This window comes from Panthera leo, chromosome A2, assembly GCF_018350215.1.
Source record: "Panthera leo isolate Ple1 chromosome A2, P.leo_Ple1_pat1.1, whole genome shotgun sequence".
Lineage (NCBI taxonomy): Eukaryota > Metazoa > Chordata > Mammalia > Carnivora > Felidae > Panthera > Panthera leo.
The window spans coordinates 155,267,923-155,282,375 of NC_056680.1; the positions used below are offsets into that span (position 1 = coordinate 155,267,923).

The 14,453-nt window shown below is 42.2% G+C and overlaps 1 gene segment (V, D, J or C); it reads left to right on the plus strand.

Moving 5' to 3' along the window:
* Positions 1-11,069: 11,069 nt before the first annotated feature.
* The window catches only part of LOC122212911, a 57,596-nt gene continuing 54,212 nt past the window's right edge, over positions 11,070-14,453 (plus strand). The window contains 1 exon segment of the C gene segment in view: positions 11,070-11,133. Coding sequence covers positions 11,085-11,133 — 49 coding nt within the window.

Sequence of the window (14,453 nt, forward strand, 5' to 3'; positions counted from 1 at the left end):
AGGGCCTGGAGCCTGCTTTGGATTCTGTGTCTCCCTCTCTCTTTCTGCCCCTACCCCACTTGTGCCCCGCCCCTCAAAAAAAAACATTAAAAAAAATCACACAAAGGAAAATATTAAAAATAATAATAATTTAAGAAAAGAATCAAACCAACAATTTAACAAGGAATGAGAAAATATGAATATAAAAAGTCTCATGTAAATTTGGAAATAAATAATACTTATGAAAATTGTTTAAGAACCCTTAAATGATGAATTTTGTTATCCAGTTTGATCAAGAACCCTATCAGAGGGTTACTCTTACAAACTTCTTATAATAGTGTCAGCTTGACAAGAGGATCAGAACCTTAAAAGTGCAATAAACACTGTCATAATTATATGACCTTAATGAGAATAACAGGAATTTGGCTTCAAGTCAGAACAGACAGTTGTTACCATACTTGCCTACATCTAGAAGCTACTGTAAAGCTTGATGGAATTTTTTAAGGCAGCTCTCAGGCATCAGACAGCAGGCAGTGGAGGGCCATCATCACAGAGAGGAGGGAAGATGAAAGGGGGTGTCATGATTGCCCCAGATCTGTGCATTGGAACAGCTTCTAAACTGCAGCACGAGAGATGGAAACCAAGCAGAGCAACATCAGGGAGACAGAGAGCAGAGTTCAGGGCTGAGCTGCTGTAGGGAAGGAAAATGGCAGACAAAGGGCTCCAATATTGCCCAGGGGTCAAACACCAAATAGCAGACACTTAGAGAGCCTCAGTGAAGCCTGACAGAGAGCAGGGCTGGAGATTCTGGCTGCCACACAGCCCAGGGGTCCATGTGAATCCTGACCAGCCAGAGAGGAGCGAGCCCACTGAATCCCCTGGGAATACACTTGGCACCTCAAGTCTGGGGGTCACACTTCAAGAAGGGGGCCACCCAGGTCCAAGAGCAAGAGCCATTCTACAACTGCCCTAACAAACTTCAACAAGCCTCCCTGGGAGCTAGCTGATCTGTCAATAAATTAAATGGCTTCTAGAGAAAAATCGCATAGCACTCGCTAAGTAAAGGCAGGAAGAAAGGAAGAAAGAAAGGAGAAAGAAAAATCTAGACTCTCAACCATGCAGCATGCACAATTTCAGTCATGCAATGAAAAAGTACTAGACATGGAAAGAAATGGGAAAATATCCCCCATACATAGGGGGAAATGGGCAATGGAAACCAACCCTGAAATAACACAGAAATTTCAGACAAGAAATTTTAAATAATTATTATTATAGAAATATGTTCCAGGATTTACAGGAAACTGTGTTCATAATTTGATCAATTGATAAAAGTGATTAACCCATAGCAGTCAAGACAAAAGGGGGAAAGACACAAATTCCCATATCAATGATGAAAAAGAGAATATCTCCATAAACACAACAGACCTTAAAATAATGGGATATCATATATAAGTATTACAACTAGACGAAATTACTTGAAAAACACAAACTTACCAAACTGATTCAGGGTGGAATTAGAAATGTAAAGAAATTGAATTACTTATCAAAAACATCCCCTCAAAGGAAACTACAGACCCAGATTCATTTCTTGGTGAACTCTGGTAAACATTTAAGGGGGAAAAAAATCATGCCAACTTTACAGAAACTTTTTTTAGAAAATAAACTAAACTAGAACTACGAGTTTAGAACTACTTCACAACTCATTATGTGAAGCTAGCAAAAACCTGATGCCAAAATCTGGCAAAGATATCGCAGAACAATATTTTTATGACCGTAGATGAAAAAAATCCTTTTCAACATATTAACAAATCAAATCCAAATGCATATACATATGGATGTGTGTGCATATGTGTATATCCATATATAGTGGTAATACATCATGACCAAGTAGGTTTATTGTAGGAGAATTATTAGCAGAATAATGAAGAATAATCATTTGATCATCTTTTTTTTTATTATTTTTAATGTTTATTTTTTGAGAGAGACAGAGCATGAATGAGGGAGAGGCAGAAAGAGAGGGAGACACTGAAGCTGAAACAGGATCCAGGCTCTGAGCTGTCAGCACGGAGCCTGTTGCGGGGCTCAAACTCATGAACTGTGAGATCATGACCTGAGTCAAAGTCAACGCTTAACCCACCGAGTCACCCAGGCGCCCTTCATTTGATCATCTTAATAGATGCTGAGAAAAATTTGACAAAATCCAGTACTCGTTCAAAGTAAGCACTCTGATCAAACTGGTAAACAGAATTTTCCCAGTCTGTTGGAGGTGATCAACAAAGAACACACAGCGAACGTCCTGTTTAATGGTTAATATTGAACACTTTCCTCTTGTGGTTGGATTACGCTATGATGTTTACTCTCACCACTTTTCTTCAACATTAGATTGGAGGTCTTAACCAGACCTTGTGACAAGTGAAAAAAAAATAAGAGAAAAAAATAAAAAGTCCTAACTATTGTAAAGGAATAAATAAAATTATGATTATTTTCAGTTCACATTGTTGTGTATATTAAAAACATTAGGAACTCAATAAACAACAGCTAGAAATAATTAGTGAATGTAGCAAGACAAGACACATGGTCAATATAAAAAAAATCAAGTGTTTTTATGCTAATCGCAAACAATTGAAAAAGAAATGTTAGGAGACAATACCATATACGATAGTAAGGATAACAGGAATAAATTTAACAAAAGATGTTCAGTGAACAACTACAAAACATCACAAAGTGAAATTAAAGAAAATATTAAAAATGGAAAGATGTATCATGTCTATGGATTAGAAATTTCAGTGCATTAAGATAGCAGTTTTTGCAACAAATAACATTGGAACAATTGGATGATCATGTAAAATGAAATATACTTGACTGATACCTCATCCCATGAACAAAAGTCAATTTGAGATGGGTCATAGACCTAGTATAAAAGCTGTAATTACAAACCTTCTGGAAGAAAACAGGAAAACATCTTTGTGAGTTTTCTTACAACACAGAAAGCACTAACCAGTAGTAAAAATTCTTTGTGCCCAAGGATATGTCTACAGATCAATAATTCACAAATGAGAAGAGAGCTTCCAGTGTCCCTAGGATCACACCCAGGAACACACAGCACGTTGTGAAAAGCAGGGTGTGGGCGGAGACTGAGAGATGTGTGCTCTGCCTGTGGTGAGGGATGGGTCAGAGTAGAAGTGGGTTGTAAATAAGATTTAAGAATCATAAGAGCCATCCCAGAGGAGGGGGGATACTGGTCCGTGCCATCAAGGACCGTCTGGGTTGTGCAGAAATTGGAGTGTCTTTTTTAATTCTGTTCCCACCCAATTAATGATGGGTGATGGTCGTTCACTGATGATGGTCGTTCACTCCTCCTCTGGCACAGATTCTGGTCCCAGTACGATGTATGTTTCTCTTCTCCTTGTCACGCGTCTGCACACTTCGCCCGTCAGACTCCACTAGTCCTCAACAGACAGGACCCCCGAAAACAGTTTACATTCACCTCCCAAATCTCTCCCACTCCAGTCACTGCCCACAGCAGGTGGGGGGGGGGGGGGAGCAGCAAAGCAGCATGTTTATGTTAAGAATTGCAGATTCAGGTGATGATTTTCCCACTAAGGACAAACCCAAATGACAATCGTTCTTACAATTGTCCTGTTTCTTTTAATCAAGCCCCTGGATAAGCAATTTATTGGGGGGGGGGGGGAAACCCCAAGTTTCTATGGATATGATTAATGAAGAACTCTATCCAGAAAGAGAGAGAAGGGAGAGAACACTGGAATATGTCATAGAGAATGTGTACTCTGGCTGCAAAATGTGCCTGCATACTCCTGAATAAAGCAATGAGTATTCAAAATAACAGGAGAGAGAGAGAAATGGTGGCAAATGAACAAGAGAGGCCATGAGTTGGTAATTATTGAAGCCAGGTCACGTGGGGGTACGAGGAGGCTCATTGTATCATGACAGCATCTGTTTTATACATGTTATAAATTTTCGTAATCAAAAGAGAAGCTATTAAAAAAGGAGACGTTCCTGATGTGATATACAGCCGAACCGATTAGTGTAGGAGGCTCTGGTATATCCCTGGATAAGGAACAAGGAGAGGCACAGACCTGGAGGGGCAAAGAAGATTAACCGATCACATCAATATTTCACATGATCTTTGTGGTTGTGCTGTCTTTGTTTTGTTTTTATTTTTAGTATGAAATTTATTGTCAAATTGGTTTCCGTACAACACCCAGTGCTCATCCCAACAGGCGCCAACCTCAATGCCCGTGGTTGTGCTGTCGTTGTACTTTGTCGTAATGAAATACTGAAGACTTTCCTCCTAAAGTCAGGAACAATTTATGTTGAGCTAAAATTACCTCTTCACGGAACTCTTTTCAGTTCATTCAAATGTGAGGGAAGGTGCTAAGTATTCTCTAAAGCGTATACCCACATTAAGAGAATACCTTCCTACAATTAGCCTGTATTTTCCATAAAGATCTGTGCCCAGGAAACATTGACCAGAACAAGAGCATCACTGAAGAGCAATGTAAATTTGGACCCAAGTTAATAGTGCTGGTCCCCTAGGAAAAGACAAAACTCTCAAACTTTATGGTGAATATGTTCAAATTGCATAGCCTACCTAGACCTGAGTGAGAAAAAAAATGAATAAATGCAGAAAAGAAAGAAAGAAAGAAAGAAAGAAAGAAAGAAAGAAAGAAAGGTTACAGTGTCACAACCTCCACAGGAACTAGTTTCTCTTTATGTGAAAGGAATCTGGATTTACTCCATAGCCTATTCAACAGGGATGAGGGCACGCCCTTGAGCTACTGAAATAGCTAAGGCGTGGGAAGAGGAAGAGACTAGTCTCTGGTCGGTGGCAGAGAAGAAGGAGGAAGAGAAGAGGGGGGAGTTGAAGAGTTTCAACATCCTCTGGTAGGACCCCCAGTAAGTAAACCAAGGCACCACCTGCCTGAGTAATAAGGGAGCGAAGGTAAGGCCCGGTGGGGAAAGGGGTGTGGCTGCATCTTTCTCCAAGGCCAGATAAGCTGTGAGGGGCAAGGACATCACTGACCGAATTTTTCCCATTTCCTATCTCAGTGCCCTGTTTCCCCAACACTCCAAGTTGGAAACGCCTCCATCTTGCCTCTCCCCACCATGGACCTCTTCTTGCTCCTGTGCTGTGTGGCCTTTTGTCTCTTGGGAACAGGTGAGTTTGGGAAACATAGGGAAGTCCTTACATCTCCCAGGTCCTGGCTGAAGCTTTTCCCTTGAGCCTGTGGCAAGAGGACCCTTCCTGAGCTCTGGCTCCAGTTTCTGTCTTGTTTTCTCACAGGCTCCGTGGATGCTGGCATTACCCAGACCCCAAGGAATGGGATTATAGAGACAGGAAAGAGCATTGTACTGGAGTGTTCTCAGACTATGGATCATGCCTATATGTACTGGTATCGACAAGACCCAGAACTGAGGTTACAGCTGGTCTACTTATCCTACGGTACCAACAATATTAACAAAGGAGAGGTCTCCAATGGGTACAGTGCCTCTCGAAAGGAGCGAGAGAAATTCTCCCTGTTCCTAGAGACTGCCATTCCCAAACAGACAGCTCTTTACTTCTGTGCCACCAGAGACTTTCACAGTGCTTCTTGGCCACCTGCTTTCTATACAGAAAGACAGGCACATTTACTCAGAGGAGCACAGAAGGCTTCCCCCATGTGAGATGTGGGGATCTTTAGAGGTCTCAGTAGTTCTATGCTCCATGTGCCTCAATCTGAGCTTGAGGCCACATTAGATCAATGTCCCTAGGCCATGGGGTGACTGAAACCACAGGCTGGACTGAACCTATCTCCCTGCCCACTGACCCTCTTTATGTATTCTAGTGGGGCTAGCCCAATAGTGTCATTCTAGAATAAACCTGACATTTGTCAATACCACCATGATTTTCTGTTTTTCTTTTTCTTTTACTTTGGGGTGTGGTGGGGAGAGGAAGAGGGAGAGGGAGAAGAAGAGGGAGGGGGGAGGGAGGGAGGGAGGGAGAGAGAGAGAGAGAGAGAGAGAGAGAACCCTAGGCAAGCTCCATGCTTAGCAAGGAGCCTGATGCAGGGTTCAATCCCACGACGCTGGGATCATAACCTGAGCTGAAATCAAGAGTTGTACGCTCAACCAACTGAGCCACCCAGGTGCCCCCACCATGATTTTCAATAAGAACATCTCTTATTAGCTCAAACACAATGTGGTTTTTCATGGTTCTTTTGCCTTTGTCTCTGCCCACTTTGCACCGTGCCCCTCTCCTCTCTGTTTCTACCAACTGCCCCTTCATCCTGCTGTCCCCTTCTCTGTCCTGGTTCCTCCAAGAGCCAGCCATTCTTCAGCTCTGTATTTGAGTGCCTTTAGTCCAGGAACAAACCGACTACCTTGTTTTCTAAAACTTCATCCTAAATAAATTCCATTACTATTTAAATCTGACTCAGAAGGTGAAGTTTGTCAAGTACCAGGACTGGGATCTAGAAAAGTTATCTTTCATCCACTGCCCCGCATGTGGATCTCTGCTGAGAATAATCTTCACCTGCAGGAGCAGGTAGACTGTGTCATTATCTGGATGTAGCGGATCTCCCAAAAATGTGCCTTCTCCCCAGCATGGAGCCAAAGCTCGGAGCTTGGAGATTCCTCTTTCTCTCAAAGGCCCTGGAATAAGCCCCCAGCCCCCTGCATAGGGGACCCTCCTGGGAGCCAGCGAACTCCCGGCACAAAAATACTCAATCAAGGGCTCCATAGCATAAAACCTGCCTAAGAATCAAATTGAGGACTTTCTTATGTGCTTTGTCTCTGTACTCCATGAGCCTCAATTATTTTGGCAAAAGAATCCATGACTCAGTGACAGTTCACTCAAAGAACCCAAATTATTTCATTTTCTACACGTTCTGATCTGAGAAGAATGTCATACCTTTTTTAAAAAAAAAAATCTCCTGGGGGCGCCTGGGTGGCTTGATCAGTTAAACGTCTGACTTCAGCTCAGGTCATGATCTCACGGTCCGTGAGTTCGAGCCCCGCGTTGGGCTCTGTGCTGACAGCTCAGAGCCTGGAGCCTGTTTCAGATTCTGTGTCTCCCTCTCTCTCTCTGCCCCTAACCACTTGCATTCCCTGTTCATGCTCTGTCTCTCTCTGTCTCAAAAATAAATAAACGTTAAAAAAAAAAATTAAAAAAAAATCTCCTGTGTGAGTTCTAGCTCATCTGCTTTCCCTTTAAAAGGTCGGTTTGCTAGAATTTTGTTCTCTGCTTTCTATGCACACTTCATCAAAGCCTCATTCTGTAATAATAATTCTTCTCTCATAAACTATTAACTGTACTCTTTAGTTATTTACTAGATATGTCTAGTAGATTTTCCCAGGACTTTTTCTTCTGCCTTCTTTTCCCCTTAGTATAGATATCCATCCTCAACCTTCCCACTCATGATCATGACAATTTCTTCACAAGTTCCAAACTGGTGGACTCAACTGTCTCCCGGACCTGCTCTACAGTTCAAACTCAAGTGATTTACTGCTGAATTTATCATGCCCTCTCCCCTACATGCACCCATTCTGGCCCAAACCCTGTGTTTCTTCTCAGTCTTAAACCACCATTCTAGATTCCTCCTTCCATAAGCCCTCATTAAATCCATTTGCAAATCTATTATTTCTGTATTTCATATTGTCATAGGTTTGGTTTTCTAGAAAAGCAGACTTCGTTAGGGGAGATCAGTGTTCGGTGGGTTATTAGAAAATGCCGTTGATTGATGGGGGGGTGGGAGGGAGGGGAGGGTGGGTGATGGGTATTGAGGAGGGCACCTTTTGGGATAAACACTGGGTGTTGTATGGAAACCATTTTGACAATAAATTTCATATATTGAAAAAAATGCCGCTGTGATCAACATAAGTAGAAGGGAAAGAAGGAAGGATGGACTGAGGAAGAAGCCGGGCTGTTCTGCAACCTTAGCAAAAGCCTTAGCTGAGCCATAGGGTGGCCCTGAGAACCACCCGAGGTGGAGGTGAGGGGGCCAGGTCTTATACCCCACTCTCCTTGCAACGATGTCAGTGTGAATGTGTTGCCCTGAGAAAGGGCGTGCCCGCAGGTGGTGGGGACAGCTGAGACAATTCATAAAGAGGGCCGTCAGCCCGCAGCACCCCTAATGGATGGGGAAACTGTCCTTCACGCCTGAAGGGAGATACAGGGGACACATCAGTCTTCAATACACATGTTTATCTGATTCAGCTGCTCCTTTCCTTCCTTGGCGCTTCTACTCCAGTGCAGACTTTCATCATCCACTCCCCAGAAAAAAACCTCGGTGCCCTTCTTGATGGTCTATCAGCCTCTTACTTCCTCTGCTTTACTCGGTCTTAGATGCTGCCACCAGCCTGATTGCATGTGGCATTCTTCACATGGTACACAAAGCCTTTCATGAAAAGATCTGTGTCCGAAAATGCAGCCAAATCATCCACATTCCCTTCAGCCCTTTAGACTCTAGCTCAGCTGAAACGCCTTACATTTCCCTGACGAGGCCAAGGCCAGTTGGACAACTGTACCTTTGCAAATGTTCCCTCTCATCCAAGATGGACTTACTTCTTCACTGCTGGCTCACTCCTGCACAGCCTTTAATTCTTAGCTCAGAGATGAGCTTATCTGTAACGGCTATTGTGACTCTCGTGGACAGAGAAGATTCAGCTCTTATCCCTTCCAGATACTATACTTATTGTATTCTAGACTGACTCTCACCGAGTCTATATATTCTCTAGTTTAAGAGTGATGTCCCTCCAGGAGTACTCAGTTGGTTTCAGAGTCTCTCATTTTTGGCTCAGGCCATCATCTCACGGTTTGTGAATTCGAGCCCCGCATTGGCCTCTGTGCTGACAGCACAGGACCTGCTTGGGATTCTCTCTCTCTCTCCTCTCTCTGACCCTTCCCTATTCAACTCTTATCTCCCTCAAAAATACATAAATCAACTAAAATTTTTTTTGGAAAGAAGACTGATGTCCCTCCAATTTTATATCCTTAGAACTGTGTATAATGTCTGACTTAGCAAAGGAAAGATGGAAGAAAAGAAGGGAGGGAGGGAGGAAAGAAAAATAGACTCAAATACGTCTTCTTTCAAATACTCCTTCATCCGAGTGGGACCCGAGCCTCTCATATCTGCCCCAGCCCAAGACCTGCCCCAAGTTCTTCTTTCTTTAATTCCTTCCACTGTGAGAATCAGATTTTACACCCAGTTACTGCTGGCATCTTCATCCGTTCACCACTCATTCTTAAATCTTCACACTTAGAACAACTTGGGGCCTCCCCCCTTCCTATTTCTTTAAAATTCATCAGAAAACCCTTCCCAAATCTCTAAGTGTTTATTCATCCTTTTCACATTTTTTTTCAGCAGGGGGCAGTAAAATTTCATTATTATTTTGTTCTTCCTAGATGCTACCTATTAAGGCAAGGCCAGCTTTCAAAGTAAAAGCAAAGACAGAATGTTGTTCAATTTTTCTTTAATTTTTTTTAACGTTTATTTATTTTTGAGACAGAGAGAGACAGAGCATGAATGGGGGAGGGGCAGAGAGAGAGGGAGACACAGAATCGGAAGCAGGCTCCAGGCTCTGAGCCATCAGGCCAGAGCCCGATGCGGGGCTCGAACTCACGGACTGTGAGATCGTGACCTGAGCCAAAGTCGGACGCTTAACTGACTGAGCCACCCAGGCCCCCCAGAATGTTGTTCAATTTTAATGATCACCCTTGTCTAAAGGAAGGCTTTCGCGGACAAGAAGATGTCAGGGTTTGGTAAATCAAAATTGGTATATTCTTTTGGGATGTATGAGAGACCAAGAATGAACACGAGTGTGCAGTTGTCATACGTAAAATACATAAAGACCAGGGGCACCTGGGGGGCTCAGTTGGTTAAGCATCTGACTCTTGATTTCAGCTCAGGTCATGATCTCATGATATCACAGTTCGTGAGTTCAAGCCCCACATCAGGCTCTCGCTGACAGTGTGGAGCCTGCTTGGGATTCGCCTTCTCTTCCTTTCTCCCTGCCCCTCCCCTGCTCATGCTCAAGCTCTCTCTCTCTCTCTCTCTCTCTCTGTCTCTCAAAATAAATATATAAACTCAAAAAATGCATAAAGTCTGAAGAGGTCATCCGTCAGCTCCAAATCCCGGGTCAGCAGCAGCTAAGCAAGATTTTGAGTGACTGTCACCTGTGAATCCCAGTGAACCAGGGCAAAAAGAGGCAGAGGAAGGGGGAAGGGGTCCTGGGATTAATCTTTGTGACTCATGACTGAAGCTACAGACTTTTCTGTTGAAAACAAATGGGGGAAAGAGGACAGTACTTGGTGTGGATGCTGTTTACTGCAACAGCACCCAAAATATTTTAGCCAGTGTTACCAAAGCATGTATTAGAAAGAACTGCAGGTCTGAATTTTCTATTCTATCATGATTGACGGTGCAGTGAAGAGAAAGATGAACTTGATAAAATGGAGCCTAAGTTGATAAAGTTGGCAAAATCTGAACCCCAAGTCCATGAGAAACAAGACCAAGAAAGCAATGTAATTAGCACCTGACAATGACCATACGTTTTTCGGAAAACTCAGCACATGTCGCTTGCCGCCCTAAGCCCTTCCCACGTGTGACCTAAATGTGTTCCCTCGTGTAATCCTCCCAACACGGTCTCTTGTGCCCTGTCTGATCCAGCCGCCCTGTTCCCTGGGCCCTGGTTTTGAGCTCTTCTCTCAGCTTTGCAAAATCCATTCCAGCTCATCCTTCAGCTCACCCCAAACAGCCCTTCCTTTCCCGACCTTCCCAACTAGATCACATCTTCCTGTTGTGGCCTTTCAAAGCTCTGCAGTCCTCCCTTTCATAGCTTGTGATAGGGTTGCAATCTAATATTTTGCAAAAAGAGTAGAGACTTAAGATAAACCAGCAAAGCATTGAGCCTACTTGGCGTGAGAAAAGTAAACAGAAATATCAGTCTTTTGATAGGTAAAGGGAGATAGATGATACCGCTATGTCAACAGGATGGCTGTCGGGCCCAGATGATCTGCAGGGACTGTGTCGTCACGTGGTGACTTCATCAAGAGCCCACCCCTCTTCCCCAGAACTGGGAGACACCCTTCCTGCTCTAACTGTGCCATGGCTGTCAGGCTCTTCTATTACGTGGCCCTTTACCTTCTGGGTGCAGGTAAGTCACTGACACAGATTTCTTTAAAATCAGAAAGAAACATTTTCCCCTGTTCTGGCTTTGAACCTGGTTCCAGCATCAAGGTCCACCCGGGACCCTGTCGTCAATTTGTGTCTCCTTTTCTCAGGTCTCATGGATGCTAGTGTCTCCCAGACCCCAAGACACTATGTTTCAGGAACAGGAAAGAAGATTACTCTGGAATGTTCTCAAACTATGGGCCATGAGAACATGTACTGGTATCGTCAAGACCCAGGAAAGGCACTACAGCTGATCCATTATTCATATGGTATTAATACCACGGAGGAAGTAGAGGCCTCCTCTGGATCAACCGTCTCTAGAATAAGGAAGGAGCATTTTCCCCTAACACTAGAGTCCACCAGCCCCTCACAGACATCTCTGTACTTCTGTGCCAGCAATGAATCCACAGTGCTACACAGGCACCTACAGCCTGCATAAAAAAGTGAGGAAGCCCCACCTTAACCTCATCTGAAACTACAAAAGCCACCGAAGATTTTCCCAGACTCCTCGGCCCTGAGAAGACAGTGCGGTCTGAATGACGGTGTGGGTAGAAAACTAACCCTGGGTCAGTCTCTACGAAGATGGGGAATGGCCAATTCCACATCTGAGGACTGACTTGTCCCCTGCGTTTTTATTCAGTCTAACTAGAGGTTCATTACTTCTGTGGATTGTTTCAAGAAACAAACTTTTAGTTCCATGGATTTCCTCATTGTTTTTCTATTTTCTGTTTATTTGACCCCAAATTGGATCTTTATTATTCCTTCCCTATTCTTACTTTTGGTATACTTTTTGCTTCTCTTTACAGTTTCTGAAGGAAGAAATTTAGCTTAGAATGCAGACCTTTGTTTTTTTTTATTCTCTAATGTAGCCATTTAACGCTATAAATATTCTTTTAATCACTACTTCATTCCATGTGATTTCATATTTTATATTTCTTTCTTCAGTTAAAAAATATAATTTTCTTTGAAATTTCTGTAATCCGTGATTCATTTAAGAGTATGTTGTTAAATTTCCAAGTATTTGGGAATTTTCCAAATTTCTTTCTGTTGTTTATTTCTAAGTAATTTGATCTGAGAAGATACTTTGCATTCTCTCGATCCTTTTATATATGCTGAGATTATTTTATGGCATAATATGTGGTCTATATTGGAAAACATTCTATACATTCTTGAAAAGAATGCATATTCTTTGGCCGTTGAGTAGAGTGTTCTAAAACCATCAGTTAGATCAACTTGGTTGATAGTGTTGTTCAGTCTCTTTACCCTGACTTGTTCTCTGTCTAGTTGGTGCAATCAATTTTTGAAGGTAGAGGGGCACCTGGGTGGCTCAGTCAGTTGAGCGCCCGACTTCGGCTCAGGTCATGATCTCGCAGTACGTGAGTTCGAGCCCCACATCGGGCTCTGTGCCGACGGCTCAAAGCCTGGAGCCTGCTTTGGATTCTGTGTTTCCCTCTCTCTATGCCCCTTCCCCACTCATGCTCCATCTCTCTCTGTCTCTCAAAAATGAATAAACATTAAAAAAAAATTTAAAAAAATTTTTTGAAGGTAGAGCATTGAAACAACCAACTATAGTTTTGATATGTTCATGTCTTCTGTCATTTCTGTCAGTTTTTACTTCATGCATTTTGGAACTCTGTTGCTATGTGTCAGGAGACACCCCAGTGTTGCCCATGCAAATGCTCTTTACACAAAAATGGACTAAATTTAGAAATTTATCGGATGCCACCAACTTTACCAATATATGCAAAGTGGGAATCTCAGAAAGAGAGGAGCAAGAGAAAGAGGAGCAAAGAATTCATAGCCAAAAATTTCTCTAGTCATTGAAAACATTAATCAAGAGAATCTAGAAACTTAATGACTCTTAAGTACAATAAACACAGAGATACTCATCTAGACATTATAGTCAAACTTCAGAAAGCCAAAATACACAGAGAAAATATTGAAATAAACCAGAGAAAAATGACTCATCATGTGTAGGAGACCAGCAATATGGCTGAAATGATGGAGGTCAGAAGATATGTGACATGTAAGAAGAAACAAACAAAAGTCGCCAAGAATTCTATACCCAACAAAGATACCCTTTGGAAACAAAGGTGAAATAAAGACATTCCCAGATAAGCAAAAAATAGGAGATTACTAGTTAGCAGGCTTGCCTTACAGAAAAATCTTAGGGCCATCAGGCTGAAAGAAAATGACACTGACAGTACCTTGAATCCACAGGAAGAAATAAAAAGCACCTGAAAAAGTCAATATAAAGGGAATGATAGGTAGGTAGGTAGGTAGTTAGATAGATAGATATAGATTGATAGATAAACACAAAAGCAGAAGCTAATGAGGTAGAAAATTTTGAAACAGTAGAACTAAGAAATACATAATAAGTTCTTGGGAAAAATAGAAAATTGCTTGTCAACTAAAAGACAGGGAGAACAAATATACTAAATAAGGAATGACAAGGGAAAATTATCAAAATAGAGTACATTTTTAAAAACAGTATTTTGTACAATTCTCCACAAATAACTTCAAGTCCTAAATGAAATGGATCACATTTTAGGAAAATGCAGTCTAACAAAACTGACTCTAATGCAGATAGAAAGTCTAAGCAGCACAGTGGCTAATGGCCCTAAGAGAAATACGTGCACCATCACCATCCCAGCAACAACGCAGCCCCAATAAAAATGAAAGGTGGGAAGAGAGTTTACAGGGCATTTAGCGGCATGCACATTCCCAGAATCATATTCCCTGCAACTTTCTCCTTTACTGGAAGAAAACTGGTAGCCAAAGGAACAGAAATCGCTACAACAGAAATATCAGTTGGATGAAGTATTTACTATAAACAGAAATGTTTACATGAAGACAAAATTCTTCAGAATTCTATCCTAATTCTCATAATAAGAGCCCAACCTGGTTAACAAGGATGCTTCGGCATGATAAGAAAGTACTTGGAATCACTTCAGACTCGCTAAAGGCTGAAGATATTTGTTTACAAATAAGAAATAGGAGGCACATGGGTGGATCAATCAGTTAAGCAACCAACTTCGGCTCAGGTCACGACCTCGCAGGTTCATGAGTTCAAGCCCCACGTTGGGCTCCATTGCTGACAGCTCAGAGCCTGGAGCCTGCTTCAGATGCTGTGTCTCCCTCTCTCTCTGCCCCTCCCCTGCTCACATGCTGTCTCTCTCTCTCAAAAATAGATTTAAAAATTAAAAACTATATTTAGAAAGAAAGAAAGAAAGAAAGAAAGAAAGAAAGAAAGAAAGAAAGAGAAAGAAAAAAAGGAAGAAAAGAGACCCACCAAGAATTTAG